At 43.8% G+C, this 13588-nt stretch overlaps 1 protein-coding gene across 1 annotated transcript; it reads right to left on the reverse strand.

The window, feature by feature from the left end:
- Positions 1-6031: 6031 nt before the first annotated feature.
- LOC101168414 (homeobox protein EMX1) lies at positions 6032-10503 on the reverse strand. The gene is made up of 3 exons (XM_023952006.1): positions 10024-10503; positions 8541-8725; positions 6032-7803 (listed from the first exon to the last, which is right to left on the reverse strand). Exons 1-3 carry the CDS (start codon positions 10370-10372, stop codon positions 7636-7638), a joined length of 702 nt encoding a protein of 233 aa, XP_023807774.1. The 5' UTR covers positions 10373-10503; the 3' UTR covers positions 6032-7635.
- Between the last annotated feature and the right edge of the window lie 3085 nt (positions 10504-13588).

Here is a 13588-nt window from a genome sequence, read left to right on the forward strand (position 1 = left end):
TCACCGGCCTCTCCAAACGAGCTGTAAAACAGCTTCAGTACATCCAGAATGCTGCTGCTCGAGTCCTGACCAGAACCAGGAAGTATGATCACATTAGTCCTGTGCTCAGGTCTCTGCACTGGCTCCCTGTACCTCAAAGAATAGACTTCAAAGCAGCTCTGCTTGTGTACAAGTCTCTCCATGGCCGAGCACCAAAGTACATCTCTGACATGTTGGTGCCATATGAACCATCTCGTACTCTGAGGACCTCAGGGGCCGGCCTCCTGTTGATTCCCAGAGTCAGAACTAAACAAGGGGAATCAGCGTTTCAATATTCTGCAGCTAAAATCTGGAACAGCCTCCCTGAAGGCGTAAGACAGGCCTCTTCTGTGTTCATGTTCAAATCTAGACTTAAAACATTTCTGTTTAGCCGTGTATATGACTGAAAGGTCCTATCTGCACTTTTCTTTCCTTTCCTTCTTTTATTTTTAAATCACTTTTCAAAATGTTTCTTTTCTTTTGAAGTAAATTTTACATTGATTATTTCTATGATGTATTGTGATTTTAATGCATTTTTCTGTTTTGTGAAGCACCTTGAATTGCTTTGTGTACAAATTGTGCTATACAAATAAACTTGCCTTGCCCTGCCTGATAGCTATGTCCTCTGATAATGATGCACCGACTGCCCACCTTTAGCTAAATTACACATTGTTTAAACATTTATGATGAACATCTATGAAGCACATGTTGAAACCAGAAGTTTACATACACTGCATGAACACATACATATGCTTTTTTTTCTCACCATCAGACATGAGGTAAAAGTAAACTTTTCCTGTTTTATGTCAATTACAATTTAAAAAATGATTTCTATTTGCTAAATGTCAGAATAATGAGACAAAAGTTTTTTAGACAAGGTTTTATGACTTTTATCAAAGTCAAAAGTTTACATACGCTAGGATCATTATGCCTTTCAACAATTTGGGAAACCCCAGATGATGATGTCATCTCTTTTGAAGCGTCTGATATGTTTATTAACAGCAGTTGAGTTCATTAGAAACACACCTATGGATATACAGTAGGCCATATTTCAAACACACTTTCTTGTTTTCTTGTTTCTTGTTTACGGGAAAGTCAAAAGAAATCAGTCACGTTATTAGGAAGACAATTGTGGATTTGCACAAGTCCGGTTTATCCTTGGGTGACATTTCCAGAGTCCTGAAGATGCCACGTTCATCTGTTCAGACAAGTATGAACATCATGGGAACGTCCAGCCATTGTATTGCTGAGGAAGGAGACGGGTTCTTTGTCCCAGAGATGAATGAACTTTGGTCCGATGTGTCCGGAACAACCTGAGGATTAAGGCAAAAGGTGTTGTGAAGATGCTGTAGATAATGAGTCATTATCAACACTGAAACGGGTAGACATGGGCTGAAAGGCTCTGAAGAAGCCAATACTCCATAAGAAAAATAGAAAAGCCAGATTAAAGTTTGCTAATGCTCACAAGGATGAAGATTTTAACTTTTGGAGACATGTCCTGTGGTCTGACTAAACTTAAAGTGTGTGAATGGGACTGTAAAGTATTTGGACAGTCTGAGAAGGTTATACAGCGCTTTATACACCATTTACCATGAACACTTGTGGAAAAGGTCCATTCAGTTTCCAACATTTTTTCATTAAGATCAACTTCATTCCTAAAACACCAGAAAGACCCAAATAGTTCATCTTTTTATTAATAAACCCCGGTCCAATTTTCTTTCCAGATATTGCAGCACAAAGTTGTACATTAATTTGATTATTTGACAAACTCAACAGCATTTAATTAAAAAAGACTTGGGAAAAAGTTGTGGTCCAGAAACGTTTGTTTTTTTATGTGTGAAATTATTCAAAATTGAAATGTAATCAAAATCAAAGGCCAGTATCGGATGAATTCGATGACATTAATCTACAGAGTCTGTCCACAGTCTAGTCTGTCAGTCATAGATAGACTGATGGAAAAAGACGGTTTTTTACCTGTAAATGTGGCGGAATCATCCAGAATATCACGTGCAGAGAAAGATCCAGAGAAAGAGCCGTCCACATGTTTCAAAACAAAAGTGTAAAGTTCCTGTTCAGCAATCTTTACCTGTCTGTCTCACCGGGCATGTAATTCCAGTTCAGTGCGTTCTTGAACTCGCTTTCAGCATATGGTGTTCACACTGGACAAGAGGGGAGGGGCTTCTTCTTTTCTCTTTTCTTTTCCTACAGCTGGAAAAGGATTGTTGCAAAATGTGCAAATCTGGTGAACCTTGCTCCAGGCTTTTCTTAAACAGCTCTATTCCGATAAATCAAAGACTTGGTGTCAATAGAATTCATGCCTGGCTCAAACCACAGTTATCGCTTATTACCTTTTATTCTTATTGTTTCTTTTTTTGTATTTTATTGTTTAGTCTTCTGGAAGGTTGTGGGTTCAAACCCAGGCCGAGTCATACCAAAGACTTTGAACATGGCCTCCCTGCTGGACACTCAGCATTAAGGGGTTGGATCGGGGGGTTAACTCCACCAAATGGTTCCCGAGTGCAGCTGTGTCTGCAGCTCACCGCTCCCCCAGGGGATGGGTCAAATGCAGAGAACAAATTTCGCTATTCTAGGTGTGTGACAGATAGTTTGATTTAATTTCTCTCTATGTATATTTGACTTTGTGTTCAGCATTGTGGTGGCTTCCGCTGTGCGTGTTTGCTGTCTTTGTTTTAGGCTCTTCATCTCGTGGCGTTCAGGCCTGTTGGATGCCCTGCAACGATCTCTGCTCCACTCAGATCTGACAACAGCTGCCACCTTGATTCGAGCCGGGATCTGACTGCAGGCTCAGCATGTGTCGTTCCTCGTGGAATAACTGGACCCATTTTTGTTTTTCTCTCTCTGCCAAGTGACACAAGCCGCCCGCTCCGTCTTTAAATGTTTCAGATTTCATTACAAATGGAAATCACTCAGACAGCCATATGGCAAAAAACTTTAAACATATGTGCCGCCAGCAGTCCTGTGAAAAGCGGCCTCCCGTTTTTCTCTCGCAAATCCTCTCTTTCACAAAGCACTTTCTCAAGGATAGCAGATGAAAAAAAGGCAACATGAATGCCCCCCCTCTGCTTTCTCAGTTTGTCCCACTTTTCCATTTCACACCTAACAAGATGTCTGATTAGGATCTGCCTCCAGATCCAACAGCCATCTGTCTCTGGTTCAAGAATTAGAAAAAGTCAAACCTCAAATTAGACTTTAAGCTGCCAAATTGGCTCTTTCTGCACCTTAGCAACAAATGAAGGACATTAAAAGCCGTTAGGAAAGATTTGTTATGTGGAAAATGACTCCCAGTCTGGCCAGTTTTCTCCACACTTCCGCACTCTTGTATGTGATGGACTCGGGATTTGAAATGCCTTCGCTGCTTAGCGACTCCTGCTCCTTTGACTCCCACAGATCAGGGTGGATCAGGTGCAGCCAGAGATTACGGTGGCAGGAGACCGTCAGGCTGTGACTTCCACCAAAAGGACTGTAAAAGCTGTTTGCCGGCTCATCGGGGGTCAAACCATCTGACGCAGAAAAACCTCCTCACATGAAACGTCTGATGGATGCCATTGCAGGAAAACAACAACAACATGGGCAATGGCCAAAAAAGAAATGTCAAATATGATCATTAAAAGAACCTGGTGCTCAAAAATAGAAAACAGCTCCGCAGTGCAGCCTGATTCCCATCTTACTGGTAAAAAAAGATAAATGCTTTTGATGCTGTTGGCTTTAAAGTTTTTAATTACCGAGATGGTTCATCTAGTATTTTTATTATTTAGTTAGAACATAATAAAACCTTTTTTCTACACAGGTGAGGAAGCAGGGTTGAAAATGTCCAAAGTACTTCTGCTGACTATGGTGAGCTCCCATTCTTTCCTCCTCTGAAAGCAAAGATGCATCGAGGATATTTTCCTTCCTCTTTCTCGGCATCTTTGCTTCTTCCTCTAAGTGGACTTTGACTCCTCAGCAAAAGTGTTCTGGTATCTGTACAGAAAACTCTTGAATGCGTCTCCAAAGCATGTTTGGTTCCTCTACTGACACCTCTGGTTCCCCCAGGTGGATACGGGCTGTCTGTGGCAAAAAATGGTCAAACCTGGACGGGGCGCGCAGGTGGCCCACGTGAAATGTCAAGGTCATAGACTCCTCTGTGTCCTGGTAAAGGAAAATGTTTATGCACATTTATTTCTACCAGCATGCTGCAGGCGACAGGTCCTAGGGAATTCTTATGCAGCACACAGAGGTTAGTAAAGGGGACGTATTAGAGACACAGGCACGGCGATCAGATTTTTCATTTGATCAACACCCCCAAATCCTGCTCGAAGAGCCCGTTAGAGTTGTTGACGCCATAAGTGTGAACTCCGTAAGTGCAACCTGACTCTTAGAGCGTAGTTTGTGTGGACATCTTATGTGTCAGCTGCACGCCTCGTGTGCTCAGCAATGACTGGAGTTTGGCGTAAGGACACCGTACAACATCGTCACTTGTACGCCATTGTATTACTTACACTATCCTTACAAAAACTTCCATTCGCACCACACTACAGTCTATTTTCATGACGTCCCGTAAAGGTGGCCGCACGAGCCTCAGGGGAACTGCAGGACACACCTGTGCTTCCTTTAAGATGCAGCCGCTCCTCTGTGCGACCCTCCATTGGCCTGGACAACCCAACAACCTGCAGCACTTCCTCCCACCCTCCACATTGGTACACGCTGTAGTGGAGGTTCCGTGGAAAAAGCACAGCAGTAAGACAACTGAATTCTGATAGTAAAAACACCGGTCTCTAACCGGTGAGAGTTGTTTCTGAAAGCTTGTTAATAGCAGCCTAACAGACAGACGGCTGTGTAGATTTGTTTGGCTTGAGAAAAAACTAAAATAAATGTTAGATGTGGATTGCAATTTTTCTTTAATTTTGATCCAGTATGTATTTGCTGCTTAACACAGAGAAGGTTTAGGTTCAGAGGAGTTCTTCTTTTTGAAAACCTTAGATGTCACTTTATTGAGATTTTACTAATCATCAGCTTTTATTCTGCTGAATCTTTACTTTCTGTCACACATCCAAACACAGTTTTAAACGGTCTTACTATATAAAATCTGAAACATGACCCATTTTAAGATGTAACCTGAAATTTCCTTAACTTTTCCTTTAAATTAAAAAAATTGGATTCTAAAATAATCAGACGGCAACTTCAGTTGTGTACAGGCCAGTCAGTGAAAATATTGTCTGGCATCAAACCGGTCCAAACCGCTGCTCCAAAGCATCCTGGGCTGAATCTGAATTATGGCTTCTCCCTACTCCTACATTTAGTCCTCCAAACAGAGAGTTATGGAAAAATATTGTCTTTGAATCCAGACGATACTCCCACTCGATGATGTCATCAATAGCCATGGGTCGGCCAAGTTAGCTGCTAGCACTCGGAGATATATAAAAATATCAGTTTTATAACTTCAAGAAGATCAATTTAAAACAAAAAGTCTTTACTTATATTTAAATGTAAACTTCTGTGCTTCAGAGCACACCCAGGTGAAGAAAAGAGCTTCATGCCCTCGCGGAGGAGGCCTCAGAATCCCTAATGGCGAGGGTTAGCCCTTGATTAATCTATTTCGGACAACTCTACCCCTCCAAGTGCCCTTACAACTGGAGGGGTAGGGGAAGAATTCTGATTCAGCCTCTTGGGTTACGTTTTGTCCTGAAGGTGCAGAACAAGGAAAACACAAAGATGATGTGTTTTCATGTTTCAGTCATCAGATTATCTCAGGATTACACCCAGTTTTGCAGAAATATTCAAGCACTGTGGATTAGTTTTGTTAGGAAACAGTTTGAGGACCCTCTGTGGTCGTCTTTTGATCCATTTTTGAACTGTTCCCAGTGGTCTTCTAATCACGATTATGCAGACACCACAAATCCGATCTTGTTCCAACAGATTTTCGTCTGCTCCTAATTCACAACAGTTTGAATAAATACTCACAAATACAATTTTGATCTTAATTTTCTTTATATATAATCTCCATCATCAGAAAAATGTCGTTAAAAACACCAAAAACACACATTTTTATTGGCGTGGGTCTTCAAAAAAAGAAAGAAGGGATGAAGGGGGTTTGTCTCCTAGGATGGGAACAGAAACAAAAGTTTGGTCCAATCAACCTTTAAATATTACCTCCCACTTGTCTGCTGTAATTTAATGAAAATACAATTTAAAGGTAAATGTATTCTCCTGTTTTAAAGTGAAAATGCATCATCAGAGAGGATTCTGTACTTCATGACCACTTTTGTTTAATGAATTAATTTCTCAGAAAAATTGTAATGATCACAAATCTGTAATATTACTTCAGACATTTTATTTTTGTTATTTTGACATGTTTATAAGCTGCTGCAGACTGTTGACCTGTCCAGGGTGTAGCCCACCTTCTCTTTTTCTAAAGAGCTGTGACTGTGGGGTACAAAACCCATTTGAGGTGCTGCTCAGACTGACTCCTGATGTCCTCTCTGCACCTGCAGGGAGTATAGGATATCCCAAGAACTCAAAACAAGTCTGGAGGTGACCTCTCTGCCCCCCCGCATGTCTGATCCATTGTGCACCTTTGTAAAAAGCAGGAACTGCTGGATTTGACTCCCTCATGTCCTCTGCCTCCACGCCCTTCAGCTGCTCCGCCTCTTCTGGTCGTTCTTCTGCCGCTGCTGGATTTATCGCAGATTGTTGAGCATTTTTGGAAACTCACATTGTATGCCCCCCCCCCCCCTCCACCTGTGCTTCATGTGTTTCACTTTGTGTTGAATCCAATCAAACACTGGAGCTGCGCGTTTCACACCAATCTGCAGCTTCAGTTTCATCCGAGTGGAAAAACCTACAGGAAGGCCACAATAACACAGTTTGAAATCATCTGGCTTTTATTTCTGCAGCGGCCGCTCCACCTCCCCACAAACGCCCCCACCCAAATGTGACTCGACTTGCCCTCCACACCCCAGCGCCTGCAGCTTCTCGTCTGTCCCCCCGAGTCATGCACGGCTGCTCTCAGGTCCCCCCCTCCTCCCTGAAGGACGTTCAACGCGAGATGCAACAAAAGGCTGGAAGGAGCCTTTGCCCGCTCAACAGAGCGGCTGTGAGGCCACGCCTCCTCTTCACTGTGGAGAAACCTTACAGGATGGGAGTTTGAAAAAAAAAAACTACCTTCATTACAGTAAACAATTCATCAAAGCAACAGTATGACGGAGCGGCATGTTCCTCCTTTCGAGGAAAGTCCATACACCTCCTTTGTAGGAGGTCCATGTTCCTCCATGTAAGGAGGTCCATGCGTCTGTGCTCCTCCTTCAGAGGACGTCCATGCTCCTCTTTCAGAGGAGGTCCATGTTCTTCTATCAGCGAAGGTCCATGTTCCTCCTACAAAAGATGTCAGTGCTCCTCCCACAGAGGAGGTCCGTGTTCCTCCTTCAGAAGAGGTCTTCTATGTTTCTGTACCTGTGGCTGTGAGACCAAAGGTCCAGGTCTCATCGTGGCAGGACAGGAGCTTGTCTTCGGTGGGACTCAGCAGATGATGAAGACGTCCTCACACGCCGTGAGTCTTCGTCTAACCGATCTATAATAACTTTACAGAATAAATAGTAAGTCCTCAGGGGTCAGCGAGCTTCAGTCCTCTGAGGTCACGTCGATCTCTTCAGAGCCAGCCTGCTTGGTGGCGATTCGCCATCTGTTGATGTGGTGGCTTCCCTTCTTCCTCTGTTGGTTCTCTGGGCCCTCCTCTTCCAGCTTCTGTCGCTTGTACTTGGTCCTCCTGTTCTGGAACCACACCTTCACCTGTAGATTAGAGAAAGATGAAGAAGATCAATGTATCTCCAAGAACAACAGCAGAAACTGGAAGAGGAAGAGGGGATTCGCTCAGATGAGGAAGACTGTAAGTCTCTGGAAGCATCTCCTCCCTTCACCTCCTTTCAAGCGGCTTTCTTAGGCTGACCAGCCATCTCTGATTTAACCTCTGGAGTTTCCGTGGTAACGCACACAAACATTTGTTTAAAAGATTGCTACTTGGCAGGCCTGAATTTTGTCAGGTAGTGTGTGTGTGCTGTGTGTGTTTATAATTTTATTTGAAATGCTCCTCCTGACACACATTCATTTACAGTGCTAGAGACAGGCAAGCAGATCGCTGGTCCTTTATTTATTAATATATGTTTGTGTGTGTGTGTGTGGGGGGGGGGGGGTAATTTTTATTCATTTAGTGATTTAGTATTTTTGTGGGCTATCACGTTTGGGGGGGGGCAGTTGCAGCTCTTTTGGGGGGGGCTTGGTCCCCCGTACCATGCCTATATCTGGCCCTGCTCCGGGGTCATGGTCTATCAGACAGATTTGGGCCAAAAGCTGATAATTCAGAGCGACTCTCTCTCAGCTGGTTTGTTCTTCAGCCTCTTTCTACTCTCACGGGCCGCAGAGGTGCGCAACACGCCCACTGACACGCTTCACGTGCTTAAAAACACGCGGAAAAATCATCTTTAGAATAATTATTTTCCTTCAGAAAGCGGTCAAAAGGTGGAACTCGCCTGCGTCTCGGACAAACTCAGGCTTCCCGCCAGCTGCTTCCTCTCGGCTCCGACCACGTAGTGATTCTTCTCGAAGGCTCGCTCCAAACGCAGCAGCTGTGACGGCGAGAAGGCCGTCCGGATCCGCTTGGGTTTCCTGGCAAAGGGTCCGTGCAGCAGCAGGCCATCCTGGGACAGCTCACTCCCTGTCAGACATGATTTCAATGAGGACCGGAGAGGAGAATTCCTGTCATTCTTTGTGCGCACGAGCGCAGTGCGCACGGTCGCTTCTGCGCAAAGTTGGCGAAATTAAGGATTTTAATTTTATGTAAAGTCATACACAATTATTGCTTAAATTAAAAAAAAAGTTGAATATTTTTTTAAATTGCATTTCCGGTTGTTGATCATAATTTAATGTTAAAGTCGGACTTTTCTGGGCGCTGATCAAACAAAACAACAGTACTAAATAAATCGCAAGAATTCAAATAAAATAATATGAAAACGAAATAAAATTACGTTTGGTGTGATAGAATAAAATGCAATATGATAAAAAACCAAACAAGAATGAAAAAAAACATCAAATAAAACCCAATAAATTAGAATTAAAGTGAATAAAATAAAGTCATGAAAGTAACAGAACAAATAAAAAAGGTTTGGCCAAAATAATTCATATAAGAACTTGTCATTTTCTAAAACAAATTAACATCTTTCACAAGGATTAAATATCTGTAAATAAAACAACATTACTTTTGCTTTTATTTATTAAAAACATTCTGTGTGTTTAGTTTTGTAGAATTCAATAGTATTAATAATAGTATATAATAAAACTGAATTGATCCCACGAAGGGGAAAATTCCTTACTTTAATTATTTAAAAGAACAATAGTTTTAAATTACGTGCAAATAAAAAAAACTTAATTTTTCCTGCTGGAACTTTATTCCAAAAATAGTGAATAATATTTGAATACCTAATAATATATTTATAAAACGTATATCGGGTTTCCAGCTTGTTTGTTCTGTTTTTAAAAATGTGTTTGTTAAAACAACAGGATAAAATAATCACATTTTGTATTTTAAATTTAGAAATGGATTTTGTGGTAAATCACAAAAATTATTTTACAAATGTGACGATAACTTAGTAACTTAGTTTGTTTTAATAGGGGGGTCTACATGCAGGGATGCCAGTTTAGTTTAGTCGGTTTGTTAGTTCAATTTAGTATTTTCCTATTGAATTCTTTGTATTCATGATCCTTTTGATTTTATGTTTTACTTTTTCAATTACCGATATGAAGCCCATCGAGACGACTGTTGTTGTGAATTTGGGCTTTACAAATAAAATAGAATTGAATTGAATTAATAAAAATGGATAAAAACACATAATAATAATAATAAAAATAATAATAAAAATAATAATAATAATAAAGTCTTCCAAGAGAACTACAAAAGCTTAAACTGAGTTCACGCGCGCAGACCGCGCGGAACCATCGCGCTTCCTCTTTGCCTACCTTGAAACCTGTGTCCAAATAAGCGGTTCCGCAGGACCCAGGGGTAGAAGTTGAGCGGGTCTCGGTGCTGGGTCCCAAAAAAGTGCGGATGCTGCATATGGGGGCCTCCGAGCTGGTGCGGGGCCACCGTCAGGGACGGGTGGTTGATCGCCTCCGGGAACACCAGATCCGGGCTCTGGTAGAGCGCGCGCGCCGGCGGAGCCTGGTGGTAGGTGTTGATGAGGCCGTCCGGGGCCGGCCCGGGGTAGGTCAGGGCCGCGGGCCGGAGGGGCTCCTCGGCGGTCAGAGGACTCTCTTTAGCGACCAGAGACTCGATGGTGAAGCAGCGCTTCCCCGCAGAGGAAAACATCTTCTCCGGGAGTCAGAGGCAGCAGAAGAGCTCAGCCGCTCAGAGCCGCTTCATTATCACAGGAGTTGGGGGGGGGGTCTGCGGGAGGGGTGAGTTGGTGAGGGTGGGGGGGCAGCGATGCATGCACGCTCTTGTCCAGAGATCTAAAACTCAGCAGTCCGCGCGCTCCTGGAGAGACTCTGGAAGCGCACCCACACTAAGTCCTTAGACCCCCCCCGGTGGGTTTGACGCTGCGCAGGAAACGCAGCCCGCTGATTGGATGGAAGCTGCGCAGGGCCGCAGGCTGTGAAAGGCGCGCCGAGAAATCAAGCGTGAGTCCGATTCAGATTCAAAAGTAGGTTTGTTCAGAGAAAAGAAGTTGAAGTCCACCCCACCCCCACCCCCCAACCAAAAAGCTTTAAGTTAATGAGTTTGATTTTTTCTGAATTATTACTTTAAATATTAAGTTTTTATGGCGGACAAATGTCTTTAAAAGCACAAACCAAACTGACGACCTGTTCAACCCCCCCCCCCCCCCCCCTTCCTGGTGTTCACGGCGCGTGACCTCTAAGAGGTGAAGCAGGTAAATGATTGTTCCGCGCAGGCCCGGAGTTGCTATTAGAGAATCATTACTGCCGGAAATTATGAGCAGAAACAAGTTGTTGATTTGGCGTTTAGGCCGAAACGAGGAGGAGGGAGGGGGGGCCACCGGTAAACATCTGTAATTTCCCGCGCGGGACTTCTGTGAAAGAGGTTTAAGAGCAACGGACTCAGCAGAAACACCTGAACAGGTAAATCATTCCAGCGGCTTAAGAGCTGGGCTCCAAGGAAAACGGTCCGGCGGTTCTGCGGAAAAGGCTCACCGAAAAAGCCCCGCGGGCCTGCACGCGCGCCGACCGTGACCGTAACCTGCAGGTTAATGGATGATGATCTGATGGTTCAGGCTTAATGGGAAATTTAGAAGTCCCGCCGAACACACACATCTTTACGGAAATTAATAAATACAAAAGAAATCATTTTTATGGATAAAATGTAAACAAACAAGGTCCAACATGAATAAAACTAGGTGCTCCATCCGCGCCCTCCAAGATGACGCGCGTGTGCGTAAATAAAAAAAACATTATTAAGGCTTTAAAGAAATTATTTCAATTTCTTTTCCACAAAGATAAATTATTTTGAATAGTTATTTCCTTCATTTTTTAACTCTAAGAAGCGCGTCGGGAGAACACGCAGCTCCTCTGCCAAACTCCCCCTCTGCGCGGATTTAGCGTGTTTGTCTCTGTGAGCAGCGAGCTTTTTTAGTCCAGAAGCTGACCAATAAGACCGTCAATTTAAAAACCAAAAACAGAATTTCTTGATTAATATTATATTCATTTGTCAAAATAGATAAACAAGAAAAAGTTGTTGACATCCAAACAGAAGCAGCATCGCTCGCTGGAGGCCTCAAAAACACCAAACATTTTTTCAGACCTCCACAAAATGGATCATCTTAATTTTATTGGAAATGTGTGTAAATAAAAAAAAACCTTTTTTATATGGGCCCTTAAATAAAACAAATGCACCGGGATATAAAAAAAAGTCCTGAAAGTTCCCACGCTGCGTGCGCGAGCAGAAGGCTGTGTGCAGATATTTAAAACCTCCCACACACGAATCACTTTCACTTGAATCTTTTATAACATTTCATCCACATTTGTCATAGAATACATTAATGTCACACGTGTGTGGAAAAAACTGAACCCGCTTGTCTGGAAACGCATTTAAGTTCAGAAAAAGAGTTTTTTCTCTCCAGACTCAGACATGAAGGGAGAATAATGGAGCCGCAGCGCCACCTGCTGGTAAGAGACGGTGCGTGTTGAGATGAGGAGGTGTGACTGAGAGCTTCAGTGGCGGTGCGGCCGCGTGATGACGTGGTCAACCCCGCATTCGCTCAACGGTGGCGGGATAGGCTCCAGCAACCCTGGAACCCCGAAAGGGATTCAGATGGATGGATGGATGATTGAATGGAGGGATGAAGGGATGGATGGAGGGATGGAGGAAGGGAGGGATGGAAGGAGGGAGGGATGGAGGAAGGGGGGAGGGATGGAGGGATTGATGGAGGGATGAAGGGAGGGATGGATGGAGGGAGGGAGGGAGGGATGCAGGGATGGAGGGAGGGACGGAGGGAGGAATGGATGGAGGGAGTGATGGAGGAAGGGGAAGGATGAATGGAGGGATGGATGGATGGAGGAAGGGAGGGAGGGATGGAAGGAGGAAGGGAGGGAGGGATGGAAGGAGGGCGGGATGGAGGGATTGATGGAGGGAGGGACAGAGGGAGTGATGGAGGAAGGGAGGGATGAATGGAGGGAGGAATGGAGGGAGGGAGGGAGGGAGGGATGGATGATGAAAGTAATTTTTAAAAACAGCATATTTGAATGTGTTTTTATGCTACGGTGTGTTTTTTTAATGTGTGTGTGTGTGTGTGTGTGTGTGTGTGTGTGTGTGTGTGTGTGTGTGTGCGTGCATGCGTGCGTGTGTGACAGATGTGAAAGTAAAATTAAGGTCAAAGGTCTCTATGTCCTGGTTTTCTTCCACTGGACACAATTAGGCAATTTTTCAGAAATTGTGCTTAAATAATTGCATTCACCCCCCCCCCCTCTCACACACACACACACACACACACACACACATCTAAACACACACACAAATACCCCAAACTACCTATCCATCCCATCCTGCATGTGGTTGCATGGCAGCAGAAGCTCCCTTCCCCCGTTCATTAAGGAGCTAATCAGTCACTTTGGTTTGCATTAGGTTTGTGTGTTTAACTAACGTCTTCCACTAAAGAAGCTGAAAAATATCACACGCTGGAACAGGACGGAGAGTCACACGCCGCTGCATTTGTCTCACCTGTGCGTCAGATGGGGATTTTTACTGCCGGCGCTCTGCACTTTGGCACATGCCTGCCCTCATGGAGGAGGTAAGAGGAAGATCAAGATGTGGTTTGTTCTTGAGTTGGAGAGTTTACTGACAGCCCAGAAGTCTTTAGAGCATGCGGTGTTTCCTAAAGGAGAAGCAGGTTCTCTGAACACCAGGAGCCCCTCCCACACACGCCGGCGCCTGTTTCTGAAGTCATTGTTCTGCAGACAAAGAGAAGCTCCAGCCTCAAACACTTTAATGAAACATAATGAGGCTTCGATGGAGCTCACAGCTTCTGTACATAAAATGCAAAGCAGCTGAGGCCGTTTCTCCATGAGAACT

The sequence above is a fragment of the Oryzias latipes genome, chromosome 22 (assembly GCF_002234675.1).
Source record: "Oryzias latipes chromosome 22, ASM223467v1".
Classification (NCBI taxonomy): Eukaryota; Metazoa; Chordata; class Actinopteri; order Beloniformes; family Adrianichthyidae; genus Oryzias; species Oryzias latipes.

Bases quoted from the DNA above. Each gene is read 5' to 3' on its own strand.
- LOC101168414 (XM_023952006.1), bottom strand. From the start codon at position 10,372: ATGTTTTCCTCTGCGGGGAAGCGCTGCTTCACCATCGAGTCTCTGGTC. The intron at 8,726-10,023 runs GTAGGCAAAGAG...CATGTCTGACAG, and splicing joins ATTTGGACACAGGTTTCAAG to GGAGTGAGCTGTCCCAGGAT. The intron at 7,804-8,540 runs GCGAGTTCCACC...TCTAATCTACAG, and splicing joins TGAGTTTGTCCGAGACGCAG to GTGAAGGTGTGGTTCCAGAA.